The following is an 18566-nucleotide window of genomic DNA, read 5'->3' on the forward strand; positions in this document are numbered from 1 at the left end:
TTCATCAGGTCCATGTGGGTAGTCCAGGAGAGCACAGAACTGGGTCTCTGGCTTCCACATAAACCATCCCAAACTCCCTATTCCAATAGCCACTGCACTGTCCTGCTCTCCACACCCAATATTCTCAATTCCTATTTCCACTGATTTAATTTGAGCCCCACTCCTGACCAGAGCAGTTGATGGGGCTAGACGAAGAGGTAGTACTATGTTTCCAGCCCACAGACATAAGCTAAGCAAACAGCAATGGCAGATCCACAGCACAGAGTTAAGGATGCAATAGTCTTCCCTCTCATAGTGTGGCTTAGTGTGGATCACATGCCATCTCATGTGGATGGAGAGGCTTCATCATTGGCCTGACATGGACATAAGCAGTCATACATGACTGAGAGGCTTCTTAACACCTTGCTTCTGGGTCAGCACCATTTACATGTCACTCCTCTCATAGGGTGGTACCTAAAGGCACCTTCTAGTCCTGCCTGGACAGTCTTGAACAGCTCACATAGCACAATCTGTCTGCATAGACTGTTGGTTTAATACACATGAATAATGCAAAGAGCTGCAATAAAATCAGCTTCGGAGCAGGGAAAGACAAGGACTATGTTAGCCTGGATCATTCAGACCGTTCTAGTTAACAGGCAAGAGGCCAGAGAGGGAGTGGGAGAAAGGTCACATGGTTGAAGAAACACACAAATAGGGAATCGTGGAGGAAAAGAGAAACTGGTAAGTCTACAGGTCAAGTAACCTTCAATTTTTCAATAAAACTCTATACCAAACAGGATGTTGCTATAACAATAAAGCTTACATTACTTGCTTGAATCTTAGATAGCTTACCAGAAGGAACTACATTCCTAGACTGTCCCAGTCGTTGCATAAATCTGGCTTCTATACAAAATCCATAGGGTTGAGATCCCTGAATGCATGCTGTACCAGATGCTGCATTTTAAGCTATTTAAGCATGCTGACGCTTACGCCTCTGGATTTGGGGGGGTGGGGTGTGTGGTGGAATAAATATTTCTCTGTAGAAATTCTGTTTGAGTGAACAAAACCGTCAGCCCCATATCCAGTAAGACATAGACCAGCTACACATCCCTTTCTTTCCAATAGGCATGGAGATGCCAGAAAAGAAGCTGAGTATCTAAATACCCTGTACAGTGGGCTTTCAAGGGAGAGACGCAAGTCAGAGAGAGAGAGACTATCTGATCCAGTCTCAACGTTTTTTTAGACCCCTTAAATTTGAGCTTACCTTCCCCTTTAGGGAAAGAAATAGGTCAGACAAATTGCCTGTCTTTTTGCATATGCATAAAAATGAGCAAGGTAACTTCTCATCCCACAGCGCTGTTGGAAGGAAAAAACCCAAAGAAGTCCTTTATATATAACCATGACTGAAGACATGAGAAGCTTATACTGAAAAGAAAATATACACTCTCTCATATTCTCACTTTGGGCACATATCCTAATCTTTTTGAAAGCTTCTGTTGTTGTGAAAAGGATTTGAATCCTGTATTTTTGTGCAGTAAATAAGAAAGAAAAAGGAAAAAACCTTACCTATCAAATGCAACCTTAAGTTCTGTTCTATTCATAAAACCAAATGGGCAGGACCTGCAAGTCTTTACTAATTTTCCTCCCCGGATTTCTTTGGAAAATGATAAATTTCTCCTCTGAGCTGCAGTCAGCACGGAAATGGGAAAGGAGCTGAACCTCACTGCTCATTTTCCATCAACAAAAGTCATAGGATCCATTTCCAAACTTCTGGCTTTTGGTCCTTTTCCATGCCTAAATATAGTTCTGCTCACTTGCTGTCAGGATGCATCTCTGCTGCCTCTTCAGCACACCTCTGAGATCACAGCCATCTACAAAACGTTCTGCAAGTCAGGGAATGCCCTCAGGAACATGTCAGCACGCTTCCTGACTGCTCACTTGTCTTGCTTGCAAAGACAATCTCTGAGGCAACCTGGTGGACAGAAGGTGGATGTAACATGATGTTGAGTTCTTCAAGTGCAACAGATCTTTTGTCCAAGAACCCTGTTCCAATGTAACTGAGAATTAATTTGGGTGTGAAGATTGTTGAAACTAATGAAGATAAAATAGAGGAAGATTTTCAACTTATCTTTCTCCTTTGAGGCTCTGCTTGCAAATGAAAAACTGTTCTGTTTTTCACTAAATGCCAAATCTGTAAATTGAACAACTGTGATGCTCAAGGCATTAAGACGAAATAAATGTAGAATTGCTGAACAGTATATAACCGGATTTTTAAAATGAGAACCTGGACTTTAAAACCTGAACTTGAGAAGACATCTGGACTAAGTCTGGATTCTGCAGGTGAAAGAGCCTTAAAACCAGTATGCTACTTTGATGGCCTTTATTTTAGCCAGGGCTCATTCTACATTGGTTGATAGCCACGGAAAACAATTTCCTGCCTAACTGCAAACTGAAGAAGTAAATCGAGTACCAGTTCCCCTAAAATGGAGCAAATAGGGTATGTGCTCTTAAAAATTGGATTTGACAAAAATGTAAATGTTTATACAAGATTTATAAGAATAACTTAGCATCTGGAAATCAACTCTGTCTTTACAGGAAAGCCTTAAGTAATGACACTCTGTGTGTATCTTCATATAAAACATGTTTTAGCCCTAGCAATAACTACCAGTGACTAGTCACCATTTTATTACTTATCTTACATAGCAAAATTAAGATATGAAGAATAGACTTCTGTAATTTCAACGTGAACATATTATGTGACTCTGCCATGCTAGATCAGCTGTAGTTCATATATAGTTGCCTAAATCTTTATGCATTCCAAAGTAACAATGTTGGACAACTGGTTCATCTGCTGTAATATCCTGCTCACGAAAAAAAATTTGCACAGAGGTAAGGTAACTTCCTAGATCCTAGATCCTGATCCCAGACCTCTCACTACAATTTTGCACCTTTGTTTTGGCAGTACATCTACTCATCTTCCTCCTAATGCCTGCAACATCATCTAGGAAGTTAGAAAAACATCTATTTTGGAAGAAAAGGTTAAAAAAAATCAAATCAAAACTTAGTTAAGGACAAATAAGCATTTGTCTAGATCACAATAGACTGAAGAACAGATAATTTTCTTCATCTTCCCACTGTTCTCAACAGTTAGGAATTTTGGCCATGGGATTCATTCAGTGTGCTGGTTTACCAGTCACCCCAGTTATTATCTTGCCAGCTTGTCCGGTACATATTGCACTTTGAGCAATAGACCTTCCCTATGGATTGTTTGTCTGCCCTTTGAAAATGTAATTGATTTTATGTGGAGGTTTCCACGTATAACACCTGGATCATGTATCTGGTCAGCCATAAATGTTACCAGACACTTCCATAAAACAAACAAGCAAAAAAATCAAATCCCTCAATTAGTGGAAATCTTGGGTTTTTTTCCAGTCAGCATATTTAGAGTGATGAGTTAAATTATGTTAGTTTAAAAACAAGGCTGTAATTTATGAACGGGATTGTCTCAAAATTCCATTGCCAAAGTAGATGGTAACTGTTTTGTTAATAACCTTCCCAATCACTTCTTTAATGTATATGCATACAATATATTTTTGTATAATCCTCTGCATTACAGCATGGTATGCCTCCACATCATCAGAGCCTGCAATCAGATTTTAGTGAGACTGATCCAATGTTATCTTCTATCCAGTGGCCTCCAAATTAAATTAAAGCAAAGTCTGTAATTTTTGACTCACCTCCAAGATCACTGTCTCCTGCATGATTTAAGAATCTGCTAGTCAGAACTGCTTTAGGAAAGACTGAAAAGTTTAAAAGATCCAGCACAGGCCTTTTGCCTTTCAGAGAAATTACAAGCTAGCTCTTGTAAGTACAGAAAATATGCAACTATGTAAATATCTATTCTGATTCTTAACTATACAGGAACTTTCCAATTTTGAAGCAACATTAGTTTAACTTCTGCACTATTAAGCTCCCTACAATAAGTTTTTGACGCATAAAGATACTGACAAGTACAGGGCATCTTCCTCTTCCTTGTTTATGTAGGAAAAATGACTTCACAAATTCATTATTTAAATTTTCTGTCACTAGGTAGCATGTGTGGAAAAAGAAAAATCTGTGGTTTCAAGAATAAGAAAGAAAAGTAATACTGCAGATACAGAAATACCAAAAAGAATTAGAAATAATGAATAATGGGACCTGGTTCATCAGCCTCTGCTTAATTATTGGATTAATGAGATGACAATCTATCCAAAAATGGTCAATTTGTATACAGGATTGCTGTTATAGAAGACGTGCCAAATAAAACGGTAGGGGAGGGTAACCTTTCAGCTCTTCCCTGAGTGAAACACCTTTTATCAAAACTGTCAAAGAACATTATAGAATCACAGAATCATCTAGGTTGGAAAGGACCTTGAAGATCATTTATTCCAACTGCAATTAATAATTGTGCAAAGATTTTAAAAGTTGACACCTTTTTGAATGAAGTTTCCATTTGTCTTATAAAGTTACCTTTTATCAACTCTTTTAATATAACCACAAGACAAACAGTTTTATTTTGACCGACATAAATTTTATCAGAGCTTTCATTCACTAAAAAATGCTGGTATTTTGGCTGTCATTTCTGAGTTGGAGTAAAAAGTTTTTTTTTTTTTTTTTTTTTTTTTTTTTAATTCTATGGAACATCTGTTTTCCAGTCAAGTCTATAGCATGCATTCTTTCATCCCAAAGACAATATCATCAAGATATCCAGGAAAGTGAACTACTGTCACGACCCATGGCTATCTGATAGTATATATTAGAAGGACCATCTTTCATAAAACTGATCTGACCCAGCAAGCACGGTGCAGTGAAACCTTGTTTCCTGAAAGATTTCCATATCTCATCAACTTGACAGACCCCTCCCTGACTGGAGATTTGCACCCTGGGGAATGGGGACAAGAACTGTGACATTTCCAGGACTAAGGAAAAAGACAAATTTAAGATGAAGCTGAAGGATGCTGGACCCCCACTGTCTCTTCTCAATGAAGGAAAGTTTTATGACACTGCAACTTTCACTGAGTAGCTATAGAGCCTAAGTGAAGGAAACAGTGACATTCAAACACTTCACCAAAAGAATTGAAGCAAAGTAGTATTTTGAAGATCCAATCGTCCTGGTTTTAGCTATGTCCACCCTATATCAGTCTTTTCAAAGTGACTTTTAAAAAAACTTTAAAACAGTACACCGCCTTGCTCATCTTCCCTTTGTTGTCTCATGGTATTTCCCCAAACAATCTTCATCCCCATTAAACTCCAGAGTATACCCATAATTTTGTATTTTTCTGCCACTCAGGATACTTCACCATGGGTATGTCTGGCCAGATCAGTCTACCAGCAGTGTTAAAGTGCTGTCCAGTTACTGTCACTGCAGAACAAAGTAAATATTAACTTGATGTTACTTCCATTTTCTATCTCAATATTTCCAGCTGATTGATAGTATTTGCTCACTTTTCACAATTGTGATGCTAGGGTAAATATTTGAAATTGGCAGAAAAAAAATGGAAAAATAAAGAGCTGCCTCTGTTATAGAAGTCAACATTCAATAAAAATAAGCAAACACCTCAACAGGATAGGACTGAAACTGGGCTTTCCATTTCCCGTATTTTCTTTCATAAAATAGATTTTTTTATTTTTGCTACATGTTCAGTGTGATTGAGAGTATATCAAATTGTGATCATCTCAATCTCAACATTTATGTTTGAAACAGTTTAAAAGTCTCAAAAAATAAAATATACAAGTACTTAAAAAAAAACCCAAACCACACACACACACAAAGCAGAAGTAATTCTTTTACATAAGAGCAAAAATAAAACTTTGTGGAAACAAAACATTATCCAGTCTTTAGGAAGGACATTCTTCAGTTTTCAGAAGTAGATTTTTAGAAAAATAATTCTGTTTTAAATTAAAAATATTTTTATAGATGATCAATGACCTTTCTTTTAATTCTTCTATGTGTTTTTTTCTGCATATAAAGCGTGAAAAAAGCACCTATGTTTAAAATAAAATTAATCTAATTTCCAATTATACTATTTTGTGCAAATAATATTTTTGATCATGATACAGTTTTTGTATCTAAAGGAGAAATCTAGAGTCTGAAAGACAATCTCCAGAATGTCATATAAGTACAATTTGTTCCAAGCAGCAGGTTTAAGGTCAACCTGTTGCAGTTTTTTCGTTCATTTCTTCATCCTGTTCTCACAGACTATGACTAATTTTCATTTTGCTCTTTACTTTGTAGCAAAGGATGTAGGCAAAAAATAGGCTTGTAACCAGGCACATTTGAACAAATATGAAAGTAAATGTGTGAAATAACCCTTATCTGCAGGAAAAAAAGTTCTGCTTTTGTTATGCTTGCTTGAGTGCTAAGAAAATTAATGTGAACCACCCCTTCATATGCACTTATGATAAATTTAAATGGAGGAAAGTGATATTAAACAGAGAGGACTTTGAGAATGGGTTAGATCCAATTTTTACCTGCAAAGCTGTCTAAAGAAAATATTAACTAAGTGTTTCTTTTCTTAAGCCTGTGTTCAGAAGTAAATCACACCTTTTACATAATGGAGAAAAATTTATCCCTTGCCACCCTCAATAAATTTGGACTATTGTATTTCAATTGTACCCCTATGCAGTTCTGTTTTTCCAGCGTACATCACCTCTTCACTCCATTCAGAGTGGCACAATAAATGGTTTCCAATGGCAATGAAAATTGCCTTTCAAATTATTAATTCATTTGGCTCCAGGCAAATTTTAAACAGAGACACTCAAGGATTGACCTTGTTTCTAAGAAGGCCTGATCCAAATGTCAGTCTAGTCAACGGGGGAGTATTGACTTCAAATGGGATTTCAATGAGGGCTTCAAACTGAAATTATGGGAGAAGAGAAAATTGTATATATTTTTCTCTGATCTTTCAAAAAAAATCAAGGAATGCTTTCATACGGGAAATGAGGTAAACAGAGAGTTCTTTGTCTCTTGTGGCAGATAGCCAGCTTCTCCCTGGTTTCCTCAACCATTTCCAATTAGTTGTGGTGCCAAGTGGTTACGCAAGAAAATACAGACAAAATGCCAGGGGTGCTTGAGCTACATGGCCCATTTGCATGCCAATCATCAGCACCCAAAATCCAAATACAGGCACAAACTTTCCCCTCTACACCCATCTACAAGCATTACTTTTTTCTGGCTGTGGACAATTGTTACACGAGCTAAAAAAGATCCTTAATGTGCTCTGAGAAATTGTGGGACTAAACCAGGGGGCTTCTTTCTACTGAGCTACTTTGCCTCAGAAAGAAGCATAGACTGAATTCTTGACTGCTGTCTCTCTATAGAGTTGGTTTGAGAAGTGAAAGTTGATTTAAATTTGAGGACAGTTTGTTTAAGCTATGCTCCTATCACAGTGGTGGAAAAAAGCCATCCATAAGAACAGCTGAAAGAATTAGATGAATATGCAAACTTCAAATAAAATGATCTCCAGCACGTCCTTCATGCCTCTTGTAGCAATCCATAAAGTTAGAGGCACTTGCTGCAGGCTTTAAGTGTGAGGTCTGCAGAACAAGGAGTTTCTCATCACATTTTCCATCTTTGCCTGCTAACTCCTACCTCCCCACCATGCAGTGTTAACATGTCTCTTTGTGGGGCCACAGTATGACCTGGATTCCAGAACAAATTCGTTTTTTTAAAAAAGTTCCCTGATGGTGGGTGAAAAAGATTTATTTTAAATCCAGATTGTTTCAGAGTAGAGCCCCACAAACCATTAAATGTAAGGAAAGATCTGAGGAGTGGAGAAAGTTAATGAAGACAGTGGCAAATATCATTCCTGACAGAGCTGAGCAAGGGGAGTTGCAACCTAAGACTAGCTAAGAATTGCCAATATTTCTGACTGGCACATGTAAAATACAGCACAGTAAGTGGAGATTCCTATTAATTGGGTTGCAGAAACTTCCTCTGTAAAATTACAAGAGCTCTACTGACAAAAGTGCTTGCTACCTCCTCATTGTTAGGAAATGATTTCCTCTTAGTGGTTACACCTGAAGGCATCACCTCGATTATATCATGATGCTAAATGTCAAAAGAGCAAAGCTTACGAGAACCTGTCAAGATTTTTGTGTATTTTAAATCTGGAAGTCTTGAATAAGAATTTAACAAAACAACTTCAGGTCAACCTCCAAAAATATTAATCTTCTTCAGACACAGAATATTAGTAAGTGCAGAAGGAACAACTCAAACAAGGCTCTACTGACTTAATGTCAGGCTTTTTTAACACTAGACCAAAAAGAGAAGCTGAGTGTTTCATCTGCTGATGAAACTACCAAAAGCAATGAAACAACAAAGCTTTTTTGCCTCTTCTTTTCTTCCCATCCAGTTTTGAAAGAGGGGATCCTCCCTCTCCTTGTAAATTCTTCCCAGAAGCCAGAGATCATATTTCAGAAGAGTTTGGCTAATGTGTGAAGGTTAGCTAAAGATAATGAATGCAGAATTACAGAGGTGCTGAAAGAAGGACCAGTCTTAATGGGTGGGCAAGATCCTAGCTTGATAAAAATTGCAGGGAGTTGGATTCAACAACTTATTATTTTTAAATTTTTAAATAATACCTATGAATGTAGGACACTGAGTAGAGGGTCATATTCATAATGTTCACAAGTAAACATATACTATAAAAAAATGAAAAATAATTTAAAAATAAAAATAATTAAAATAAATAATATCTCTTTTACTTATTTACTCAATTCCTTTTCTTTAGCATTCATCTATAGGATTTTTTATAGTGTTTTAAAAATCTTTCTGTGACTGGAAGGGGTAGCATCTGCCATGATTTTTGGAAAGTACTCAGAACATCAAACATTGTCATGTTTCAGAGAAATATCTTGACCAGTTAGTATCTTCTACTTCATTATAAATACCATATGTTTTATCGTTGTAAAACTTTTATGTGATGTTATTTAACTGGAGAACATATTCATCATCATGCCCAGACTATGCAAATAAATGATAGGATCGTAATGTTCATTCACTGTAGTCCAGAGTTATATTGCTGTAAATATGTTATGAATGATATGATGCCTCAGGTATTAACAATGTACCACCTATCTTGCCCACTTTAATATGGGCAGAAGTAGGCACATGTTGTACTAGATATATCATTCATCATTTATCCTTCTTCACACTCAGCTTCTCTATCATTTACAACTCTTGTCTTGCCCATAGCAGCTACCTCCAACTTCAACCCTTGTGTCCCTATTCCCTTCCTTCCAATGCACAGTGCAAAGTTCCTCTGCCGTAAGATTTACATGCCATATGTTACCATCTGCTCCAAACAAGAGTGTCCATGGGAAGTGGTGAAAGTAAGTATTCTCACTCTGTGCAGAATCAGACCTTGATATAAGCTTGACAATTCCCACACTGAATATATAAGCATCTCCGCTCAATAAGCAGAGGTGTAAAAGTTGTTCATAGCAAAAATTAGACAAGTCATCAAAAGTAGACAGGATATAAAATCTTATGCTAATTGTGATGTATCAGTGGCATTATTTTTGACTATGGTGCTATTCATACATATTTGTGAAGCGAAGGCTGCACACCAAGCAATGCCAAAGGCATCAGCTGGCACAGAATACCTTCATTCCATGATGTGACATAGAGTGATTTATACACTGTTATATTACACTGCTAATATATTCATGAGTCCTCATACAAAAGAGCCTGCAGTTATTTACCAGCTTTTATTATCATGATGGAAATATGATTGTAACAATCTGAATGCAAGTTCTAACTTTTTTTTTTTTAAATACTGCAGAACAAACTGTCTACATATCTGTAGGAGGAAAAAGATGTCTACATACTAGCATTGGACCAGCATCTCCCCAAAAAGAGCTTTGAATAGTATAAAGTCTGCTAGAGAAGCATACTCAGTGTGTGGGAAGGACAATCTGTGTTCTATTGGTTGTAATAAAGCCAGCAGCATCTGCTGCTGTTCAGCAATGTCACCACCACTACTCAATCTCTTAATAATATTTTTCATTCCCAGATCATATTCTGAGCCTTCCATTTGGCATTTGTCTGTTTGAACAGAGGCGACCCGGTAAGATCCTATCATTCACCACAGAACCTAATTCCAGAAAACTCATTAAATGGTGGTGTCGTTAGACAAAGGCTGGTGAAACCTGCTCTTAAGGCAGTATGAAATTTTAGTTATTTGCAGCAAGATGAACCCATCTTGAACTCTGTCAATACAAGGAATAATGAAATCAGGTAAGCTTTTCCATAACATTTTCTTTTAATTATATATTCATCTGAACACTGGGTAAAAAGTTTAAGCTATAACTCAAATTAATAAAATGAGGAAATCAATTTAACACATAGATTCTTTGGACACCTGATGGAGCAAAAATGTGTGAAGAAGATTAGAAGAGACTTCTCTTCTTCACTCTTGAAACCAATGGACAGACACAAAGCAAGAAGTGGGTGAAATACTCCATGGACTACTATAAAAAGGGTAGAAACGGTTCGGATGTCAAGAAGGGACAACTTGTATTCATATATTAGCCAGAATTACGTGTTTTCTAGTAGTCATGCCTCTCTGTGCCTCAGATATTAAGCAGGAACACATTCTGACTCAGCTACAGTTTCAAATGATGGTTTAGTTCCCTTTGGCATGAGGAACACCAGACGCTTTCCCTTATCTCCTTACCCATTATACTAATATAGTCAAAATGGTTATTCTACATAAATACACTGGTAGATAAAGAAAAAGAAATTAATGCTGACTAAATTAAATTAAGGTTACTTAGGAGACTCCAGACTAAGCACTTCTAACGACAAGTTGCCCTAGAGCACACACAGTTCTGTATTTCAAACTTCGTTTTCAGCCATTATCAACATGATGCTACTTCAGCCTTGTAGAGGATGTGAAGTTATTTTTAAGTAAAAGTCTATACTGTTGACAACTGACTGGCAAAAGCCCAACAACATCGAACTATTATCTCTCTATTAGACCTCAACAAAGTACTTCGAAGGCATTCTTATACAGAAAAAAAAAAAAACAAAAAACTTCTTACCTTCGGTATGTACAGCAGAAACATAGGTCCAGTTATAGCGCTTGACAATGTCCACCATAGCCCGTGCTTGCTGTGCATCAGATGGCACAACTCTCATAAAATACTTGAACAGAGTTTTGTCACTTAGGTCCATGCTTGTGGCAGAATAAGCAATCTGAGGTATATTGAAAAGCTGCAACAAGTTCTGGACCTGGATAGCAACTGAGCTAGAGCCAGGTCCAATAACACCAACGATGGGTTTCTTGGAGCGGAAAGACGATGATGATCCATCCACACATCGCACCATCCCTTCTTCTTCTTCTGATGAAATTAGAGAGTCCCTTATAAACTCAATGCTCTGCTCCAGAGCCACAGCAGAATGCCAGCAGGAGTCCCTTATTTCACATCCTAGTGTTATATTTGGCAACAGTGTGGGGTCCAAATTAATTCTGTCAAGGGTATGTAGCATTGCCTCCACTCTCTGAATGCCATACTGCTCTCTTACCTCTCCACATTTCCTCTCATGAACCTTGTCAACAGTTGGTTGGTGATGGACAGAGAATAGAGCTCCAATGATAATATCACCAGGCATGTGTGCAACCACCCTCCTTTCATTGGCCTGTGCTGAAACCAAAAGCCCAAAGTTCCCACAGACATCTTCCTTCAATAACAGGATTGCAAGGAACAGCAAAAGGACCATTTTAGGGAATGGTTTAGGCTGGTAGAGACAACATGATGTAATAAAGTTGGAGAGCTGGTGAAAAGCAGTTATCAAATCCTTTGGATAAAAGGAGCGCTATGCTGATGGTTAACCAGGAGTTTGCATGTGTTCTCTAAGGAGTCACCATCACCTCCGAGTGGACAGCTATGCAGAGCTGCACATGGGATCATAATCCTCATAACCTTCAAAAATGAATAAATAAGAGAAAGAACTTTAAAATTAGTCATAAAATCAGCTTTGTAATCTGTTCTAAAGTTGCATCTATTCCTACTGCTGTCAGTGACTATAATCCATTTTCTTCTATATACACTCACTTCCATCGTTTTTGAGCTGGGAAACTTTATTTTACTTCAGTGTTTCACAATCTTAGGCTTGTACCTCTCCTGGTATAAATCAGTGTCTTTCATTTTGACACTCTTGTTTAAAAATTCTTTTTTTAAATGTTTTCAAAACCACAAAAGATGGACAAGTATTTAATTACATAGAAGAAAGATGTTGTCTTTTCTAATGTGTGTCTTCAAAAACAACTCCCTTTACTTTCAGACACTTTCTATGCATATGTTACACTGATGTACCTTGGGTTGTATTTGTTTTCAGCAGTGAATTTTTCAGCAGAGGAACAACAATTTTAAAACAGCAGAACAGTGAAATTCTTTTCATCATTTTATATCCTTAAATCAAAAATCACTAATAAGCAATTCATCAAATCCTGGTACTGTAGACAACTATACAGACTTCGCTGGTAGAAAGAAGTCAACACAGAGACTATACAGATGCATTAGTGCCTAAAATATTTGATCTGATATGTTTGCCAATAGTCTGCAATGCAATCTGCACTCAGCTTTAGTGTTGAAGGATTAAAAAAAAAAAAAAAAAAAAAAAAAAAAAAAAAAAAAAAGGAGTAAAGAATTTGGTTGTGGTTAAGGGAACTTGAAAATGTTCTGTACTTAAGTTGTACCTATTTCTCTACATCTGCCAGTGAATCCATTGATAATACAGAAAGTTAAAGGACACTCTTAAATCTAGGAAGATGCTGAGCTACTTAGTGAACCACATGCACAGTTTCATTATTGACAAAACAAGTGCAAAACTCTCGGACAGAGCCTGATCTCAGTTTTATTGACATATTTTCATGTTAAAAAAATAATCTCTATACATTTCAGACACCAATCTTTTATAATCCATTAACAACAACTCTTAACAGTACTCTGGTGCTGCAAAGTAAAATAAACGCTTGCTATACCAATCTACATCTGTTTCTTCCAGGTTGAAAACCTATCAGTATTTTAATCTTGAATTTACCCCTCACAGCTAGGTCATTCAGTGCAGTGCCACAGCAAAAATCTTCCCACTTCTGAAGATGAAACAGGCCAACCTAAAACCACTTTTCTTCTTGATGCTAGCCTTGCTTAATTATTATTTTACCTAGACATCTGTAAATTATAAACTATTTGCACAGAAGAAATCATGACATAGTTTCAGTGAGTATTCCCAAATGAAATCCAAATCCTTGAAAAGAGAAATCGTTGATAGAAATGGTTTTGTAATATTAATTGCAATATCAATAGATTCATGTAATACTAATTTTTAGTAACAGAAAGTATTGCTAATGAAGTAAGGTTCAGACAACTGTAGAGCATTTTAAGAAGGTTTTTTTTAGTCTGTGAAGAGTTGGTTTATCAATACTGTAACCCTTTGCCACTAAGGAATAACAGCTGTTCAATTCAGGTTAATTAGTCTCTAATTACAGAATATCACTACTGCTTGTGTCTTTGAATTGTTTGTTTCATGACTCTGAAGATAGTACCTACCAAATTATAGTCTGAAGGATGAATGACAGGGGATATGTTTGTACAATATCTCAGCTTTTAAATTCCTACACCTCCAACTAATTTAATGCATTATCAATTTTTTAAAAAACTTTAATTTTTAACTAGGTCATTAACATTTGAACAGAAATAGTACTCTCTTAATTTAAAACCATGGATGCTTATTTTTCTGAGCTTCTCAAATTAAAGCTACATGCGCAGAGCACAAATATATCTAGACAAATGCCAGCTCTGCCTCAGACTGTAACTGGATATACAATTAAATGCCTTTTTATAACCTAGCTGCCTGTGCAGCTGCGTATATACAAATAGACAAAGTTCAGAGGATTGGGTGAGCTTGTGACACACACAAAAAAAAATCCAATCCCCATCCAACATTGTAATTTTACAACACATATCAACCAGGTTTCTGGGCAAGTTTAGTAATACTGCTCTTGGTATTACGCCTATGGATTAAACAATTTCCATACAGGATATGAGAGAGACCAACAAGGCCGTTTTTATCTTCTTCACTCCAAAGAACAGCTGTTTGTTCTTCTCTGTCTACAGTTGTATCTATCAGTATAAAATTACAGGGTAAAGAATGAAATAAAGCTCCTTTATCCTTAGGATAAAGGTCTCCTTTATATTTCTGGTTCCACAACTATAGCAGATCTCATGGCTAGGTTGTTCTTATGGCCCAAAAGCAAGTTCTGAAAGTATTCAAATCCATCCACTCCATGGCATCCAAGGGAAAACAACGGCCCAGATGCAGACTGCAGTTGCTCGAGAATTAATGAACATTCTTCACATACTCCACTGTACTAAAGTGAAAGTCTTGGGAATTAGAAAGCTGTTACTAATTACACCAAGAACACTGCTTATGTTTTATAGCATTAGGTTTAGGACTCAGATCCAAAGCAACTGAAGTCAGTGCTTTCTGTGGGCTATCATGATGTAGTGAAACAACCTGGAATTTATACTGACATGGGTGAGTATGCTAAACTTCAATTGATTTTTTTATTTGTACACAAAGATCCATAAACCTCTTATAAACCTGAAAATCACTGAATGGCTGAGGTGGGAAAGCACCTCCGGGAGTTGTCTGGTCCATCCACCCTGCTTAAGGCAAGTTCAACTAAAGCATGTTTCTCAGCTTCATGTCTAGTTAGGTTTTTAATATCTCTGAGAATGAAGACTCCACAACCTTTGCTGTTCCAGTGTTTGACCACAGTCACAGTAAAAGGGATTAATTTTTATGTTCAAACAGAATTTTCTGTATTTCAATTGGTGCTTAGTGCCTGCCATCCTTCACTGGATACAGCTGGTTGTGCCATGTGAAGATGCCATGAGAGTAATCAGGTAACATGTCCCGTTTAGGCCAAAATGGTTGAGAAAAGAGCTGATAGACTACAGACACTGACTACATTTCCTGAAGAACATCTTTCTGAAGAGAATATGGCCAAGGGAACTGTTCAAATATACAATTTTGCTGCTATTCTGTCCCAGGAGAATCACATACAAGTCACTCCATATTTTGATTGCTATCCTTTCCTACTGCAGGAAGCTTGTTATTACAAGCAGGATGAGTAATAAAATTATGCAAAATTTCATAAGCTTAAGTATAACTCCTGTTTAAATTGTTAGGGATAACCCTAAAGGGAGTTTGACATGCTATAGTCTTCAAACTGAGAACAGAGGTATCAGCAGCATCAAAGACAGTGAACTCGTGAACGAGTGCATAAAGTAATGAGAATTGTTTCTCAATTAATAATTTATCTGCATTTACTTGTTTTCATTGATGGACAAGCAAGCCAACATGCACAGCACTTAGGGTCAAATTTGCTTTTCACACTGTTCAATTTCTTCAGCATCAAGGGAGTTATTCTTAATTTCCTGCAACATAGGCAAAATGGAATCAGGCACTTAATTACTGGTATATCAAGGTTCTTAGCTTATTTCAGCTATGGATCTAACTACAAATTAATCCTGAAGTCACACACTTTAACAGTAGATGACAGACACTTTGGTCTGTCTTCTGGTACACTAGCTTCCCACTTGGAGCAACTGCAGAAGTAGTAAGGCAGAAAGATAATTCTGCCTATCTGTCCTTTGCTCAGTCCTGCCCCAGACAAAAAAAATTAAGGGCTACCCAGATGACAGAGACACAGATCTGATGAAGCACTTGGCATGTTCCTATAACCTCTGCTCTCCCTGGCAGTAAAAACTTTATGCCAGTCTCTGTCAGGAGAAATTCTCAGCTGTTCCTTTAGGGCAGAGTTCCAGCCACTTCATGTTGAGGTTTAACCAAGTAGAAAATTAACATCTGTAATATTCCATGAAATAAAATTCAATTTTTTAAATTATTTATTTCAACCTCAAATGTAAATCCATCCATACTTACATTCTGTACAGACCAAAATAAACAAGAAAAGCCCTAATATCTAATTACACTAATTGAACCTTGATCAAATATCAAACTATGAACAACAGTTCACAACGGCTTGATTTTCCACTATGTACGTGGCTGAGCGTTTATATATGGAACACGAAGATCTTCTAACTGCAGGTGTAACTGTGTTTAAACCTTAAGAATTAAACCCTCTCCCCTTGTGACTTACATTATTATAGCAGCGCCCACTAGTGACCCTAGAGTGAAGGACCTGTCTTTTTTGCAATCTGAATTCTCCTGACTGTGTGGCTTCTAATAAGTAAAACACAAACTCAGCAAAGGGAAGGTTTTGATTTAGACTCTTTTGTATCACAGGGGGAAAAAATAAAAAGAGAGAAAGAGCAACACGTTCATTCGGGTTCCTTCTTTGTTACAGTTCTGTGAGTTTACAGCTTGTTTATTAGTAGTCTCTAAACCTTCAGGCAGATTTAAGTAATAAAATTAAAATGCCACATTACTGAACCACAGACTGGTGTTGTGGTGGAGTGAGAATTTACAGTCCAGTCCAGGAAACCACTTAGGAATATGCTCAGTCTTAAGCACATGAAGAATGCTATTGGTCAAATATCTGTAAAGACTTATCTAAAATTTAATGTCTCTCTTTAAAGGATTTTCTGGAACAGAGCAGTCACAAAAACTTAGGGCCCCAAAATCCATTGATCTGTAGTGACAAATTTTGCTTACATGCTATGTTTGCATAGCTTACGACTATGTACCTGCTGATTAAATGCTTTCCAGGCATTCATTTACAGTATATACTGCAATTAATTCAGTGTCATCAGATATAAGATAATATAGGTTGATATAGATATGAATCAAATCAGTATATCCCAAGGAACTAACCCAGGTTTCATCATCAGAGAAGACAAACCCTTAGCAACCAGCAACTTCTGTCAGTCCGGTCACTTATCTCACAGTGAATATCTTTGCATAGCAAAAGATGGAACTGCCTTAGAAAAACAATTACATAGGGAGACAGACCTCTTGGTTTATCTCAGTGGGGAACAATGTGGGGAAAAACTGTACCTTCAGAATGTCTTTGCTCAGATCTGCTGGCCAGTTGCATTGCAAATGCTAAATATTGGGTTCAAGTTATTCTGGCAATCTATCTCCCAATGCGACAGAAAGGCTCAGTTTGCAGGAGATCCCACACACCCACTCCTCAGCGGTAATTCACTTTGGTCATACAAAATCTGATGCACTCAAATGGTCTTCAGTGGAAAACATGAACATGAACACACTGTTCTGGTTTGAGATTTCTACTGCCCTTTAAATTTTCTATTAAAAAAAAAAAAAAAAATCATACAACCATTAATCATTGCATTATCGGCTCTGTGAATTCCAGCGAGCGTTGGATCAAGCCCTTTGACAAAGGAATCAGCCTTATACAACAGAAGAGACTGTGAAAGAGTTTTCTGTAATTCCACTTAGAAATAGGAGAAACTAAGCAGCAGCACAGAAGAATTTTATCCTTTTGGCCAGAACAGCCACTGAAAATAACAGACTAATGTGCTGATCTCATGCCTTCATAGATAATAAACATAGAATGGTATAATTATCAGCAAGATCCTTAGCAATCCCAGGAAGTTCTTCCACATATTATGCCCACATAGACAGGCTTTCTGGTTGATGAAACAATTTTGGTTTTAATATGTAGGTGCTTAACTTCCTAGCAAAACTTGCAACTATCTCTGCAGTTCCACCGAATATACTATTTATTGCTGCTGTTACCAAAAACCTGTTATACCATATGCAGGAACTAATAGCTCTGGTATGATTTCAGCTGTAATCCTAGACATTTTATTAATTGACAGAACTGTATGGTCTGGAGGAGGTGACCAAGAAAAATCATTAGCAATTCCAAAAACCATCTTCTAGCAAGTCACAACAAGAGTGGCGTTACAGTCGTATTCCAGTACTACCCCTATACCAAAAAAGCCGTGCACATTTTGGTAAATTAATTACAAAGAACCTATCTATAGACCCCCAAAATACTATCTGATCATTTGAAATAATGATTAACCCTGGTATCCCTGATCATGTAGCATAAATATTAGCATGTAGTTAAAGTATTTGAGAATGCGCAAAATATTAGTATGTGGTAGAAACATTTAGGAATACAGTAATAAAAAAAAGTCCTAGAGAATGAAAAGAGCCTGGTGGTTAACTCCACTATACATCTTTCCCTTTCAGGATTGTTTAGAGCAGTGTGTTTTCAAGGTGGACCTTCATCACTCCACTTTTGAGTTGGTCCCCCCACTTTTCCTCAAGACTAGAAGAAAGAAACGTCCGGCCTCCCCCTACACTCAGTCGTTCCCATCGCCACTAGAAATCTCTTCCCGGGGAGGAGATCGAATGGAAGTGGGGCTGCCGGGGTGAGGGGTTCCGGGGTTCGGAGCAGCCGTGCCTGCGGGCAGAGGGAAGCGGCAGCGGGAGCGGGCAGCAGAAACGGGCAGCGGGCAGCAGGAGCTGGCAGTGGGAGCGGGCAGCGTGAGAGGGCAGCGGGCAGCGGGAGAGGGCAGCAGGAAACAGGAGCGGGAAG

The 18566-nt window shown here is 37.5% G+C and overlaps 1 protein-coding gene across 3 annotated transcripts in view; it reads right to left on the reverse strand.

The window, feature by feature from the left end:
- GRM5 (glutamate metabotropic receptor 5) overlaps window positions 1–11943 on the reverse strand; it is a 265943-nt gene extending 254000 nt beyond the window's left edge. For all 3 annotated transcript variants that reach the window (XM_026843342.1, XM_026843333.1, XM_026843324.1), the window contains exon 1: window positions 11065–11943. In XM_026843342.1, the coding sequence (XP_026699143.1) occupies window positions 11065–11743 (679 nt within the window). In that variant the 5' untranslated portion in view covers window positions 11744–11943. The remainder of the gene's footprint in view (window positions 1–11064) is intronic.
- Between the last annotated feature and the right edge of the window lie 6623 nt (window positions 11944–18566).

Source organism: Athene cunicularia (genome assembly GCF_003259725.1).
Source record: "Athene cunicularia isolate RWA chromosome 1 unlocalized genomic scaffold, athCun1 chr1_part1, whole genome shotgun sequence".
Classification (NCBI taxonomy): Eukaryota; Metazoa; Chordata; class Aves; order Strigiformes; family Strigidae; genus Athene; species Athene cunicularia.